At 50.3% G+C, this 13,628-nt stretch overlaps 2 protein-coding genes across 2 annotated transcripts; one reads left to right on the top strand and one right to left on the bottom strand.

The window, feature by feature from the left end:
• The first annotated feature begins 2,558 nt into the window (after positions 1-2,558).
• LOC125543202 (ABC transporter C family member 3) lies at positions 2,559-8,624 on the top strand. Its single transcript, XM_048706469.2, has 10 exons — positions 2,559-5,103; positions 5,176-5,262; positions 5,347-5,976; positions 6,062-6,226; positions 6,311-6,605; positions 6,709-6,923; positions 7,138-7,443; positions 7,550-7,613; positions 7,785-8,024; positions 8,139-8,624. Exons 1-10 carry the CDS (start codon positions 2,719-2,721, stop codon positions 8,240-8,242), a joined length of 4,491 nt encoding a protein of 1,496 aa, XP_048562426.1. The 5' UTR covers positions 2,559-2,718; the 3' UTR covers positions 8,243-8,624.
• A 589-nt stretch (positions 8,625-9,213) lies between these two features.
• Positions 9,214-10,564, bottom strand: LOC125543203 (transcription factor HY5). Its single transcript, XM_048706470.2, has 3 exons — positions 10,144-10,564; positions 9,679-10,010; positions 9,214-9,585 (listed from the first exon to the last, which is right to left on the bottom strand). The coding sequence occupies exons 1-3, from the start codon at positions 10,250-10,252 to the stop codon at positions 9,490-9,492; spliced, it is 537 nt and encodes a 178-aa protein (XP_048562427.1). The 5' UTR covers positions 10,253-10,564; the 3' UTR covers positions 9,214-9,489.
• Positions 10,565-13,628: the final 3,064 nt, after the last annotated feature.

Below are 13,628 nucleotides of genomic sequence, written 5' to 3'. Positions count from 1 at the left end.
TGTCCACCTGAAACAGACACGACTGTTGCTTTGCAAGCTCTCACTAGCATTTCACTGGTTGGGTCTAGGAATAGCCATTTGATGGCTGAGATCAAGTCTTTCTTGGAGAATCAAGCTTTTTATCCCCCGTAAAACTAGTCATGGTCAAAATAGAGTGGCTCATGAATTAGCTATATGTGTTAGAATTGGGGTGCACCTGTGTTTGGTTGCATAATACTCCCTCCGTTCGGAATTATTTGTCGCAAAAATGAATGTATCTAGATGTAGTTTAGTTCTAGATACATCCATATCCGAGACAAGTAATTCCGAACGGAGGGAATACACCCGATTGGAAAAAACAAGCAGAAAAACTGTTATATACTACTCCTAGTAGTACATTTACAGAAGAAGTGAGAACCGACAAAGCTGGGCAGCGATATTATCAGGAGAGAGTCTCTATCGTACGAACCCGCATGTGGTTCCAGCGTGAGATCGATCGATGAACTTTTTTTTGAAAGATCCGGGGTCACCGGCTTCATTGATTTAGAAGAAAGCAACGGGAAATACAAGGATAATCAAGTGATCGTGGTTTACCAGAAATTGGGAGATCTCGCTTCCCAAACTAAAAGAAACGAAGGGTTTTATCTCGCTACATTTTCCCCGAACGGGGGCTCAAGACATCTTGCTCCTACAAGCCGTCAGAGCTCCAGCGTGCTCCTAATGGCTCACAGAACATCCTCCGTCTGTGGCGTTTTTCCCCTGAAGACACATGCGTTCCTCTCTTTCCAAAGCTCCCAGGTGATCAACAGCAACATTGTCTTGAGGCCCTTTCTGCAGCTCTGAGGCGTCATGGAGACGAGCCGTTCCCAGTGTCTAAGAGAGCTGTGGTTCGATTCCCGCTCTTCTTTCAGTGTTGCACAGCCGAATCTAGTAGACGTCGTCTGCCAGACTGATCGAGCGATGAACTGACTTGCCTTCCTTTTTCCCGATTACAAGAGGGGCACACACTACGTTCACCAATACAGTATGGTGGAAACAAAAATGTCGCTGGACTTAACTTGTGGGAAAAAAAGCAGATGCAAGGATGCTGCTGGACTTGCTACCTCTAGCTGACGATCATCATGAAGCTGCAAGGCGCCCAACATTATTTTGGAAGGACAGATGGATCGAGAGACAGTCTGTGGCTGATGTTGCACCCTTGGTTCTCGCACTAGTACGCACACAAATCATCAACAGGCGAACGGTCAGTGAAGCTCTATCTTCTCACCGTTGGGCTGACGACATATCTGGAAGCCCTTCCGCGGATGCCATGATCCAGATCATTCACCTCTGGGAAATCATGATTGAGATTATCCTGGTGCCGACACAAACTGATGTCCCCATCTGGAGATGGAATACTGGAGGCTCATACACCTCAAAATCAGCCTATGAGATGATGTGGCAGGGAAGCATCCGTTTTGCACCAGCTATGGCGATTTGGAAATGTTGGGCGCCTTTGTCGTGCAAGCTATTCATGTGGCTGGCCACTCATTACAGACTATGGACATCAGATCGGCGCCTGCGTCACGGACTGCAAGACCAAATCTCACCTTGCTACATTTATGATCAGGAGGAAGACTCAGTGGACCACATCTTGCTCCGATGTGTCTTCGCTCGGCAAGTCTGGCACTGCTGCTTCTTGAGAGCCAGCATCAACATCATGCTTGTGCCTACAACCAACGACTCCATTATATCTTGGTGGATGGAGACCCGCAAGAGGATGCCGAAGGAGAACAGAAAGGGGTTTGACTCACTTATCATGATTGTTTGTTGGCACCTTTGGAAGCATCGCAACGGAATGGTCTTCGGCCCTAGGAGAGAAGTGTCTACTGTAGCAACTTTCATCTCTCAAGTGTTCGATGAGCTGCAAACTTGGGTTAGGGCGGGAGGTACCGGAGTCAATGTATTTTGTGAGTAGTCGAGTTTAGTGCTAGGAGTGGAGTCTTCGGGCCGGAGGGTGGCCTAGTGTGTGCCGCCTGGACTCTTTGTATCACATTCTTGTACATATTTCTGCCTTCTATAAAGCTAAGGTACGCGATTGCGTACTCTTAAAAAAAATTAAAAAAAACTGCGCACAGTCCATATTAAACTGAGGTAATAATTACACAAAGCCATTATATCTGGGCTACGGTAATAACAGGATGCTAGTGCCACATTTCGGGGGGGGGGGGGGGGGGGGGGGACCCAACAGAGCCACCACCTTTTATTATCTCGTCGTCGGATTTTGCGAAGGAGATTTTTAAACCGTGCGGTGGAAGATACTCTTAACAAATTGCTCTTGGGGCGGGGGAGGGAGGCGTGGTCAAAACCCCGGCCGTGCCGGGCCGGGATTCTGCAGCTCATTTATCTCGACTGCCGCCCCGCCAGTCGCCACCGCTTGTTCCGATCGCCCGGGGGCACCGCCACAACCAAAACCCCAATTTTGATTCACTCACCTCTCCCCCCTCCGCTCTCCGGCGATCCTCCATCCTTGGCTCCCCTCCGGCGCGGCCGCGGCGGGACGTGGGTGGGTGGGGACGCGGGGGGTGGTGGGGTGGGCTGGAGGGAGGTGTCTTGGACCCCAAGGACCCGCGCCGCGCCGCAGCCGCAGCCGCCCCGTCGCCGTCACGACTCTTCCCCGCGCACGTGTCGCCGCCCGGCCCCCTATATAACCCCCGCCCGCCCGCTCCGGCGCTCCACTCACCCAGCCTGCGCCCGTCCATGCCCACCGCGGCGTCGTCGTCGTCGTCGCCTTTCGCGGCAGCGATGGCGGAGCCGGCCGCCCTCCCCGTCTTCCTGCGGCCGCTTCTCCTCCACGGCCTCGGCGCCGGGGCCCACCTCCTGCTCGCACTCGCCGTCGCGGCCCGCCTCCTCTTCGCCGCCGCCCCCCGCGGCAAGGAATCAGCCGCTGCGGCGAGAGGCGGCCGCGCCGGGTTCCGGTGGGGCCTGTTCGCGGTGCGCGCCACGTGGGCTCTGGCGGCGTCCGAGGTCTTCCTCGGCGCGTACTCGCTCGTCTCGTGGTACCTCGACAACAGCGGGGCCGGGTGGGGGGCGCCCGACGCGGTGGCCGACCAGGCGGACGCCGCGGCGCGCGCGGTGGCGTGGCTGCTGCTCGCGGCCTACCTGCAGCTCCAGTACCGGAGCCACGGGGAGGAGAGGTTCGCCGCGCCGCTCAAGCTCTGGTGGGCGCTCTTTCTGCTCCTCTCCGTGCTCGCCCTCGCCGTCCACGCCGCGACGAGCCTCTGCTACGGGGTCCCCGTGCCCGCGCTTCCGTGGGCGCGCGACGCCGTTGAGGTCCTCGCAGCCGTGGCGCTACTCGTCGCCGGGTTCTCGGCCAAGACGACGGGCGGCTCTGCTTCCGAGGAGCCTCTGCTCAACGGCGCGAGCGAGAGCCGCGGCGACGACACCGTCGACGCTTCCCTCTTCACGAGCGCCGGCTTCCTCAGCGTCCTCACCTTCTCCTGGATGGGGCCCCTGCTCGCCGTCGGCTACAAGAAGGCCCTCGGCCTCGACGACGTCCCGGACCTTGATCATGCCGACAGCGTGGCCGGCCTGCTCCCCTCGTTCAAGACGAACCTGGAAGCTCAAGCCGGCGACGGCTCTGGCCCCAAGTTCACCGCGTTCAAGCTCACCAAGGCCCTTGTGCGCACCGTGTGGTGGCACATCGCGGTGACCGCGCTCTACGCGCTCATCTACAACCTGGCCACCTACGTTGGCCCGTACCTCATAGACTCCCTGGTGCAGTACCTCAACGGCGACGAGAGGTACGCCAGCAAGGGGAAGCTCCTTGTTGTCACCTTCATCGTAGCCAAGGTGTTTGAGTGCTTGTCACAACGGCACTGGTTCTTCCGGCTGCAGCAAGCCGGGATACGTGCTCGCTCCGCGCTCGTCTCCGTCGTGTACCAGAAAGGGCTCTCTCTGTCCAGCACCTCCAGACAGAGCCGCACGAGCGGCGAGATGATCAACATCATCAGCGTGGACGCCGACCGAGTCGGCCTCTTCTCATGGTACATGCACGATCTCTGGTTGGTACCACTCCAAGTAGGCATGGCATTGTTCATCTTGTACTCCACCCTGGGGGTAGCGTCGCTTGCGGCGCTCGGTGCCACCATTGTGGTCATGCTTGCAAATGTGCCTCCCATGAAAATGCAGGAGAAGTTCCAGCAGAAGCTCATGGACTGCAAGGATGTCAGGATGAAGGCGACATCTGAGATCCTGCGCAACATGAGAATTCTTAAACTGCAGGGGTGGGAGATGAAGTTCTTGTCCAAGATCATTGACCTCAGGACGACAGAGACAAGCTGGCTCAAGAAGTACCTTTACACATCGACCGCGGCCACCTTCGTGTTCTGGGGTGCCCCGACCTTTGTCGCTGTGGTAACCTTCGGAGCTTGCATGCTCTTAGGGATACCATTGGAGTCAGGGAAGGTGCTGTCTGCATTGGCCACGTTCCGGGTGCTTCAAGAACCAATATACAACCTTCCTGACACAATCTCGATGATGATTCAGACCAAGGTGTCTCTTGACAGGATAGCATCTTTCCTATGCCTTGAGGAGTTGCCGACGGATGCTGTGGAGAGGCTACCAAGTGGTAGCTCCAATGTTGCAATTGAGGTCAGCAATGGGTGCTTCTCCTGGGACGGCTCACCTGAGCTGCCAACGCTGAAGGACCTGAACTTTCAAGCTCAGCAAGGCATGCGTGTTGCAGTCTGTGGGACGGTCGGCTCTGGAAAATCAAGCTTGCTCTCTTGCATTCTTGGTGAGGTGCCAAAGCTATCAGGAGAGGTCAAGACTTGTGGAACAATGGCATATGTCAGCCAGACGGCATGGATACAGAGCGGCAAAATTCAGGACAACATACTGTTCGGCAAGGAGATGGACAGTGAGAAATATGACAGGGTTCTTGAGTGGTGTTCGCTGAAGAAAGACTTGGAGATCTTGCCATTCGGTGACAAGACAGTCATTGGAGAGCGAGGCATAAATCTTAGTGGCGGACAGAAGCAAAGGATTCAGATAGCCCGAGCTTTGTATCAGGACGCCGACATCTATTTGTTTGATGATCCGTTCAGCGCAGTCGATGCCCATACAGGATCCCACCTTTTCAAGGTATAATAATTTTTTTTGTTCAATATAGGAGTTTGAGAACATGTTGCTTATTAAGGTTTCTTCCATTTGCAGGAATGCTTGCTTGGGGCTTTGGCTTCAAAAACAGTGGTTTATGTCACTCACCAGATTGAATTCCTGCCTTCAGCTGATCTTATTCTGGTGAGAATTTCACTGGAAAATGTTTCATGTAAATTTTATTGCCATAAATTGTTCGGTTCTCCTTACAAGATAATTTTAATGTAGGTAATGAAGGGTGGGAGGATAGCACAAGCAGGCAAATACAACGATATACTTGGTTCAGGGGAAGAGCTAATGGAACTGGTTGGTGCTCACCAAGATGCTCTCACAGCATTGGACGTGATTGATGTTGCTAATGGAGGCAGTGAAACGATCTCTTTAAGCCTATCCAGGTCATTGTCATCATCTGAAGAGAAAGATAAACAAAATGGCAAAGACGACGGTGACAAGGTTCAGAGTGGGCAGCTGGTGCAGGAAGAAGAAAGGGAAAAGGGCAGGGTGGGGTTCTGGGTCTACTGGAAGTACCTCACATTGGCTTACGGCGGAGCTCTCGTACCATTCGTGTTGATAGCACAGCTACTTTTCCAAGTACTTCAGATTGCTAGCAATTACTGGATGGCTTGGGCTTCTCCTGTGTCGAAAGACGCCAAGCCTCCAGTGAGCACGTCGACACTGATCTATGTCTTTGTGGCATTGGCTGTTGCAAGTTCGCTGTGCATCCTCATAAGGGCACTGTTTCTTGTGACAGCTGCATACAAAACAGCAACTCTGTTGTTCAACAAGATGCATATGGCCATATTCAGAGCTCCTATGTCTTTCTTCGATTCCACTCCAAGTGGGCGCATCTTGAATAGAGTAAGTCATCTGCATCTCCTCAGATTTCCTGGAAAGTTTGATTTGTTTACTTCGATTATCGCTCACTCAAGATTGAACTGTTTAGGCTTCAACTGATCAAAGCGAAGTGGATACAAACATCGCTTACCAGATGGGTTCTGTTGCGTTTTCCATCATACAACTAGTTGGAATTATTGCGGTGATGTCTCAGGTAGCATGGCAGGTGTTTCTTGTGTTCGTTCCTGTGATCATTATCTGCTTCTACTACCAGGTAATTTAATCTATTTAATATTTACTATTCTTCATTTTTTTTTAACTGCAAGATCAGCACCTTATTACATCTATCATCTTGCAGCGCTACTACATTGAGACGGCCAGAGAGCTGCAAAGGCTGGTAGGGGTTTGCAAAGCTCCTATCATACAACATTTTGCTGAATCAATTACTGGATCAACCACCATCAGAAGTTTTGGCAAAGAAAATCAGTTTGTATCAACTAATAGCCATCTAATGGATGCCTACTCTCGACCGAAATTCTACAATGCTGCAGCAATGGAGTGGCTTTGTTTCCGCTTGGATACACTGTCGTCCTTTACATTTGCATTCGCTTTGGTATTTCTTATCAGTCTACCAACTGGTATCATCGATCCAGGTTAGAATGTTACTAGTTCGGAACAATATTTATACCGAGTAATGGTAGAAGATTAGACGTGACTTGATATGGGCTTGCAACTAAATCTACATCCTGCTTTCAGGTATTGCTGGTCTCGCGGTCACATATGGGCTTAACTTGAACATGCTGCAAGCATGGGTTGTGTGGAGCATGTGCAATTTGGAGAACAAGATCATATCAGTAGAAAGAATTCTGCAATACATAAGCATTCCTGAAGAACCCCCACTTACAATGTCAGAAGATAAGTTGCCCCATAACTGGCCGTCAGAGGGAGAAATTCAGCTTTGTGACGTCCATGTAAGTACTCTTTCCTTTTTTCCTCCAGTTTAATTATGTTCTCCTTTCCTTTTACCGTGTTGTTGTGCAGAAATTTCATATTTTTGCCATTGCAAGTGAACTATTATAAATCCAGTCTGATGAGAAACGAATTGCAGATTCAGCTTTTTATCAAATGAGAAATAACCAATTTATTCTAGATAGTGCTGGTCCTTAACTTGTCAAATTTCTGCAGGTGAGATATGCTCCACAACTACCATTTGTTCTGAAGGGCCTTAACGTCACTTTTCCTGGAGGCATGAAGACCGGTATTGTTGGAAGAACAGGCAGTGGTAAATCAACACTCATACAGGCCCTTTTCCGAATTGTCGAGCCTACTGTCGGTCAGATACTGGTAGATGGTGTTGACATCTGCACCATCGGGCTGCACGATCTGAGATCTAGACTTAGCATCATTCCACAAGATCCAACGATGTTTGAGGGAACTGTGAGGAGCAACCTTGACCCTCTTAACGAGTACAATGACGATCAAATCTGGGAGGTAGTTTCGCCTTCACATGCTTCATTTCTTGTCAGTCGTCAAATACTTCCAAAATAGTCGAGAACCTCTTGGAAAGTTGCAGTCTGAATCTTTTGCTCCATTTCAGGCCTTGGATAACTGTCAGCTGGGAGATGAGGTCAGGAAGAAGGAGCTGAAACTCGACTCGCCAGGTCTGATATCTGATATGTTTATTTTCAGTCATGCAGTTGAAAGTCTGAAACTCAGTTTGCTCACCGTTCGCACATTTCCCAATACCAGCTCTTCTCTTCCAAGATTTGAAAATTATATAACACGTGCCACTGCTTCTGTAAACTGAAAATTCATGCTATTTTCCCTTGCAGTGATCGAGAACGGAGAGAACTGGAGCGTGGGCCAGCGCCAGCTAGTCTGTCTCGGAAGAGTGATTCTGAAACGGACCAAGATACTGGTTCTGGACGAAGCCACTGCCTCAGTGGATACCGCGACAGACAACATGATCCAGAAAACGCTGCGTGAGAACTTCTCGGAGGCGACGGTCATCACGATTGCGCATCGAATCACGTCGGTCCTCGACAGCGACATGGTTCTGCTCCTCGACAACGGTCAGCAATCACACCATTAAAACAAATCACGATCGCGCCTCGCTAATTCTTCTGCTAATCCCATGTGCTTGGCACATCTGTTGGTCTGATAAACCCCGTGCCAATCTTATGCAGGTGTGGCCGTGGAGCATGACACGCCGGCCAAGCTGCTGGAGAACAAGTCGTCCCTGTTCTCAAAGCTTGTGGCAGAGTACACGATGAGGGCGACGCATACATAGCCTACGAGTGGATCCTCCAGCCGTTCTTCCACGCCGTTGAGGCTTCCTGAGCGAGTCTTGGCCGTCGATAATGCCGAAAAATTACTGGTAGTAGATGTGATGTGAAGTGCTCCCGGATCGGATCTACCACGGTGTTGGTGCTGCTGATGCTCGCACGGTAACTTTACATGTTCTGAAGGAAAAGGCTGAGAAGGTGGTCAAGAGTCTCGGTTAAAGTTTAGTGTTTGAAGAAAGTAGTTCGTTAAGGATCATGTAGAAAGAACTGAACCCTGGTAGTAGTCGCTCGCTTTACGGCGGACCATACACGCCGGAAAAGTTTTGGGGCTTAGTAATTTGATTTACTGTGTGATACCTGGATGAATAAATGAAGTGGGTCAGCTTAGCACTGTTGTATCAGGGCCCCCTCCCTGACTGTTCCTATTGACACCGTGGGTCTGTGTTGGGTTGGGTACAAGAATGCCAAGCATGAACAGCCGTTGCATCTTCTTGTAAACTCTCTCATATTTTCTCCCTCTGCATATTTCAAGTCAAATTCCTCTAGAATACCTCCTCATTGTGCAGCTTATTCATCAGGTGCTTGCAAGTCATGTAGCTCCTCGGCTGTTCTGAATTCAGAGGTGAATTCGCCAGTAACTGCTTGCATTTTCAGGGCAGCTGTTCTTTGACTAAGCACAGGGAGCGCCTTTGGCTGATTCTTTTTTCCTTGTGGCCTTGTGACATGTACAAACACGAAAATCTAGGCAAATAATAGAAACGCTGTTGCCTCCCATCATCAGCGAGACGCTGATCCTCGAAGCCGCTGTGCCTCCTCCCGGTTTACACTTATAAGGAGAGATTTCACTTGGGCCATCGGATTTGAACTGAAATTCATCTTTTGAAGCTCTTTCCCTGCGCAGCTTCAGCGACCAGCTTTGCGAAGAAGCCAAATTGCAACGGTGGAGAAGAGAAGAGAAGAGAGCAGCACAGTACAATACACAACCAATGTTCACATAGATCAACATTCCTAACAACAAGCTACAATGGACAGGGCACACACAACAGTGGCAGTGAGACATCAAAAGCGGGCGGGCGACCGAGCAACCGTGGAGAAGAGAAGAGAAGAGAAGGGTGAAAAAGAAGAAGAAGACAAGCCAAGCGTCAAACTGCGGCGGCAAACAACAACAGCAGTGTCCTAACAATGGTCAGATGAGCAGACGTCCGGTGGTTCCTAGCAACAACCATCGTCGCAGCAGAGCAGAGAAGCTCTGCTAGCCCTTGCCGAAGTGGTGGTGCTTCTTGCCGCCGTCTCCCCCCTTGCCGCCGCTCGGCTTCTTCCCGGCGTGCGCCGTCGTGTTCTTCAGTATCTGCACACACACGCGCATGCAAGATTCAGTATCGCCATGGCCAGTGACAAGAAAGACAATTCTGCTGGGAGGATCTAGGCTAAGGTATGGTACCTGGCGGAGCGTGTTGTTCTCGTTCTGGAGGGTGGAGACCTTCTGCTCCAGCTCGGCATTGCGGAGCTCGAGGTCCTTGGCCTTCACCTCCAGCTCCGTCATGTAGGCCTTCTTCCGCTCGCGGGCCTGCTGCGCCGACACGCGGTTCCGCAGCAGCCGCTTCAGCCGGTTCTGCTCCTTGTCCCCGGCGGCGCGCCCGCGCTTCTTCCCCGCCGGGGCCTGCCCGCCCCCGGCCGCCGCCAGCTGCAGCTGCTTGCCGTCCCCCGCGCCCGACGACGCCGACCCGCCGCCCATCTCCGGCACCCGCCGTATCTCCTCGTCGCTCTCCGCGCCTGCCACCACATCACACACATAGGTACACACGCGTCGTCAGCGTCTCCACTCTCGAGCTGAGCTGCCGGATTCAGTCAGCGAGCGAGCAAAAGAGCGGCGGGGTGGGCGGGGAGACGGAGAGACGGTGGGTACCTCCTTCCTTGAGGTTGTTGGGGCCGGAGCTGGAGGAGCGGTCGCTGCTGGACGGCAGCGAGCTGGTGGTGCTCGTCTTGGCCTGCTGCTCCTGCTCTTGCGCCGCCATCTCGCCTCCCCGCGTCTTCAAGCTCCAAGAACCGAGGCGGATCGAGCTAGATCTCCCTGAATCTCCCGCCGCCCCACCACCACTCCACCGCCGCCGCTCCGACGAAAAGAAACACAAATCTTGACACTGCCGAGAACGAAGGGAGAAGAAAAAAACGAGAAGGCGGGGAGAGAAGGGGGCCGGGGCAGATGCAGATCGGACGAGGGAGGGAGGGACAGAGCAACGGGAAGTCGGGAAGCGGGAGGAGAGAGAAAGGGAGGGAGGCCGCGTCCGCGTGCGGGGGTGAGAGAAGAAATGGCGAGGAGTCCGGCCGGGTCGGGCCGGGTCGGTGGGGGGGTTTTGGATGAGGCGCGATCCCCGCCGTGCACGGCACGCCCATCGGACGGCGGCGGCGCGGGCAGCGTGGCGCGGCGCGGCGCCATAAACGCGCCCGCCGCATCTGACGGTGCCCGCCGAGGGTGCGTGGCCGCGCGCCCGTCCATCCGATTATCCCCACGCCAACCTTCCTTTTCTTTTTGCCGTTTGAGCGAGACAAAACCAACACGTGACAAATCCCGAGCTGCTTTGCCACAGGATCCGAAAGGTGTTGGACACGTTTCTCTCCGCTGCACTGCATATATTCGCATAACGTACGTGCCGCGTGGAAATGATGCTACTTGCGCTTTGTGGGCTCGGCCTAACCTGCTTTTCTCATCACCGTGTGAATCCCACATATGACGTGACAAAGAAAGAAAATGAGTAGATTGTCAAAAAAAAAAAACGAGTTCGGTGTCATTTTTACCATCCTTTGTGGAACGCGTGCGTGTGGGTGTTTGATTTGTTTACGGAGATGAACGGATATTTCGAGATCAAAATCATGAATTTGGCACATATGTCGCGAGCGATATCAATTCCTCGGAGGGGTACGAGTATGGTGGCAATAACACGTAAACGTGGTATTTCTCAGAAAGTGGGTGGGGTTTGGGGAAGCTTGCCGAAAATGGCATCGACACGGTAGCAAGTGCGGTGGAAGATCATGCCGTTCCTCGACTTCCAATAACCCTAAAGAGCGGTAGCGGTGGGGATGATACCATGACCTAGCGAAGATGACGTCGACGTCGTAGCAAACGTTATTGAAGATCATGTCGTTCCTCGACTTCCGGATAACCCAACAGAGCGGTAGCGGTGGGGTGATGCCATGACCTAGCGAAGGTGATGCCAACATCGTAGCAGACGTGTCATTCCTCAACTTCTAGACAAGTCGAATACAAGAGGACCGGTTTAGATATGAGCAAGCATTTACGTCGAGGCTCATTCCAATCTGATGCAAGCACACTATTTACATGCTTAAATTGCTGTACCATGCACTTGTTTGAGGCAAATTGCTAAATAGCATTTCTGTCAAAGAATTTATCATATAAGCAAAAAAGAAAATGACTGTTTTATTCTAAGCACCTCACAAAACACGTGCAATGCACATACACATATACTTGGACCTCTAAAAGTCCAAATCAGGGCACCTGTTTTTCTTGATGTCCATAACAAGGATGTGAATTATATTATATAGTGGCACCCATACCACCAACCAGTCATGCGTCTTAGCTCATCTTTCCTTCTTGAGAGGCCATCTAGCTAATCTAATTTTAAGAGTCTAAGACATGTGACATCTCAATAGATTTTTGTGTCATATGCCCCTGATGACAGTCTTAAACAATAATTAGGGTGTCCCCTCTTATATTTGAGGGAAAGGTGTTTGGTCAAAGATCCTTGCTTTTCTTCTGGAAATGAAAGCGACTTAGGGGCTGTTTGGTTCCTAGCCACACATTACCACACTTTGCCACACCTAACCTTAAGCAAGTTTGATCAAGTTAGGTAGGTGTTTGGTTCTAGCCACACTTGAGACAAGGAATTTTTTATGAGCAGTGAACCCCACATGTCATATACACAAAAAGTATGGCAAGATTTCCTTAGGCAAGTCAAAGTATGGCTAACAATTTGAGCAACTCAAGTAAGACAAGTGTGACAAATATGGCAAAAATCATGTGGCAACATATGGCAAAGATAGTCACAATCCAAACAGCCCCTTATTCCTGCAATCCGAACCCTCTACACCTTTCCCTTTTAATGGCATTGACTGCATAGATCGATGCATGACCCACATTGCTTTGAGAACCTTGATGCTCCAATATTGTGGCTACCCAAGTACTCATCACTCTACTAATCTGACTTAAACTTGACCAAAAAAAGCAACTGAACTACATCTTGAGATGCTATTAACAGTGCGGCATGAATTTTAGCAGGTGCGGTGCTTTTCATTACCATTGCAGACGACATAAACAAGGGTAGGATGCACATCTTTCTGGGTAATATACATACCGTAGCATGTTCAAGTATCAAATCTTGTGGGCTTTTTTTCTCTTTTGAAATGGGCAAGCACTTAAACGAACAATATGCGCATATGATACTAGGGCCGTCAAATCCATTATCCTGGATATATTCTTTTACAAACTAGATGGATATGGTACTGAAAATAGTTCCTTTTAGAGAAAAGATGCATTATTGATACTTGACATGTAGCCGTAGTAGCCTAGAGGGTTGCACAGTGATGTCTACTACGCAACTTTATCCTTGTAGAAGTTGTTGGGCCTTCAAGTGCAGAGTTTTGTAGGACAATAGCAATTTTTTCTCAAGTGGATGACCTAAGGTTTATCAATCTGTGGGAGGCGTAGGATGGAGATGGTCTCTCTCAAGCAACCCTGTAACCAAATAACAAAGAGTCTCTTGTGTTCCCAACACACCAATACAACAGTAAATTGTATATGTGCACTAGTTCGGTGAAGAGATGGTGAATAAAGTGCAATATGGATGGTAGATATAGGTTTTTGTAATCCGAAAATATAAAAACAACAAGATAGTAAATGGTAAAAGTGAGCGAAAACGGTATTGCAATGCTTCAAAATAAGGCCCAGGGTTCATACTTTTACTAGTGCAAATTCTCTTAACAATGATACATAATTAGATCATATAACAATCCCTCAACGTGCAACAAAGAGTCACTCCAAAGTAACTAATAGCGGACAGTAAACGAAGAGATTATTATAGGGTACGAAACCACCTCAAAGTTATTCTTTCTGATCGATCTATTGGACTATTCCTATAAGTGTCATAAATAGCCTTAAAGTTCGTACTAAAATAACACCTTAAGACATATTGCTCAGATTCATCCATTCAAACCAACACAAAGAACTTCAAAGAGTGCCCCAAAGTTTCTACCGGAGAGTCAAGACGAAAACGTGTGCCAACCCCTATGCATAAGTTCACAAGGTCACAGAACCCGCAAGTTGATCACCAAAACATACATCAAGTAGGTCACGTGAATATCTCATTGTCACCACAA

This window comes from Triticum urartu, chromosome 3A (genome assembly GCF_056163025.1).
Source record: "Triticum urartu cultivar PI428250 chromosome 3A, HENAU_Tu73, whole genome shotgun sequence".
In the NCBI taxonomy this organism is placed as follows: domain Eukaryota; kingdom Viridiplantae; phylum Streptophyta; class Magnoliopsida; order Poales; family Poaceae; genus Triticum; species Triticum urartu.
This window is presented reverse-complemented; position numbering and strand designations above follow the sequence as displayed.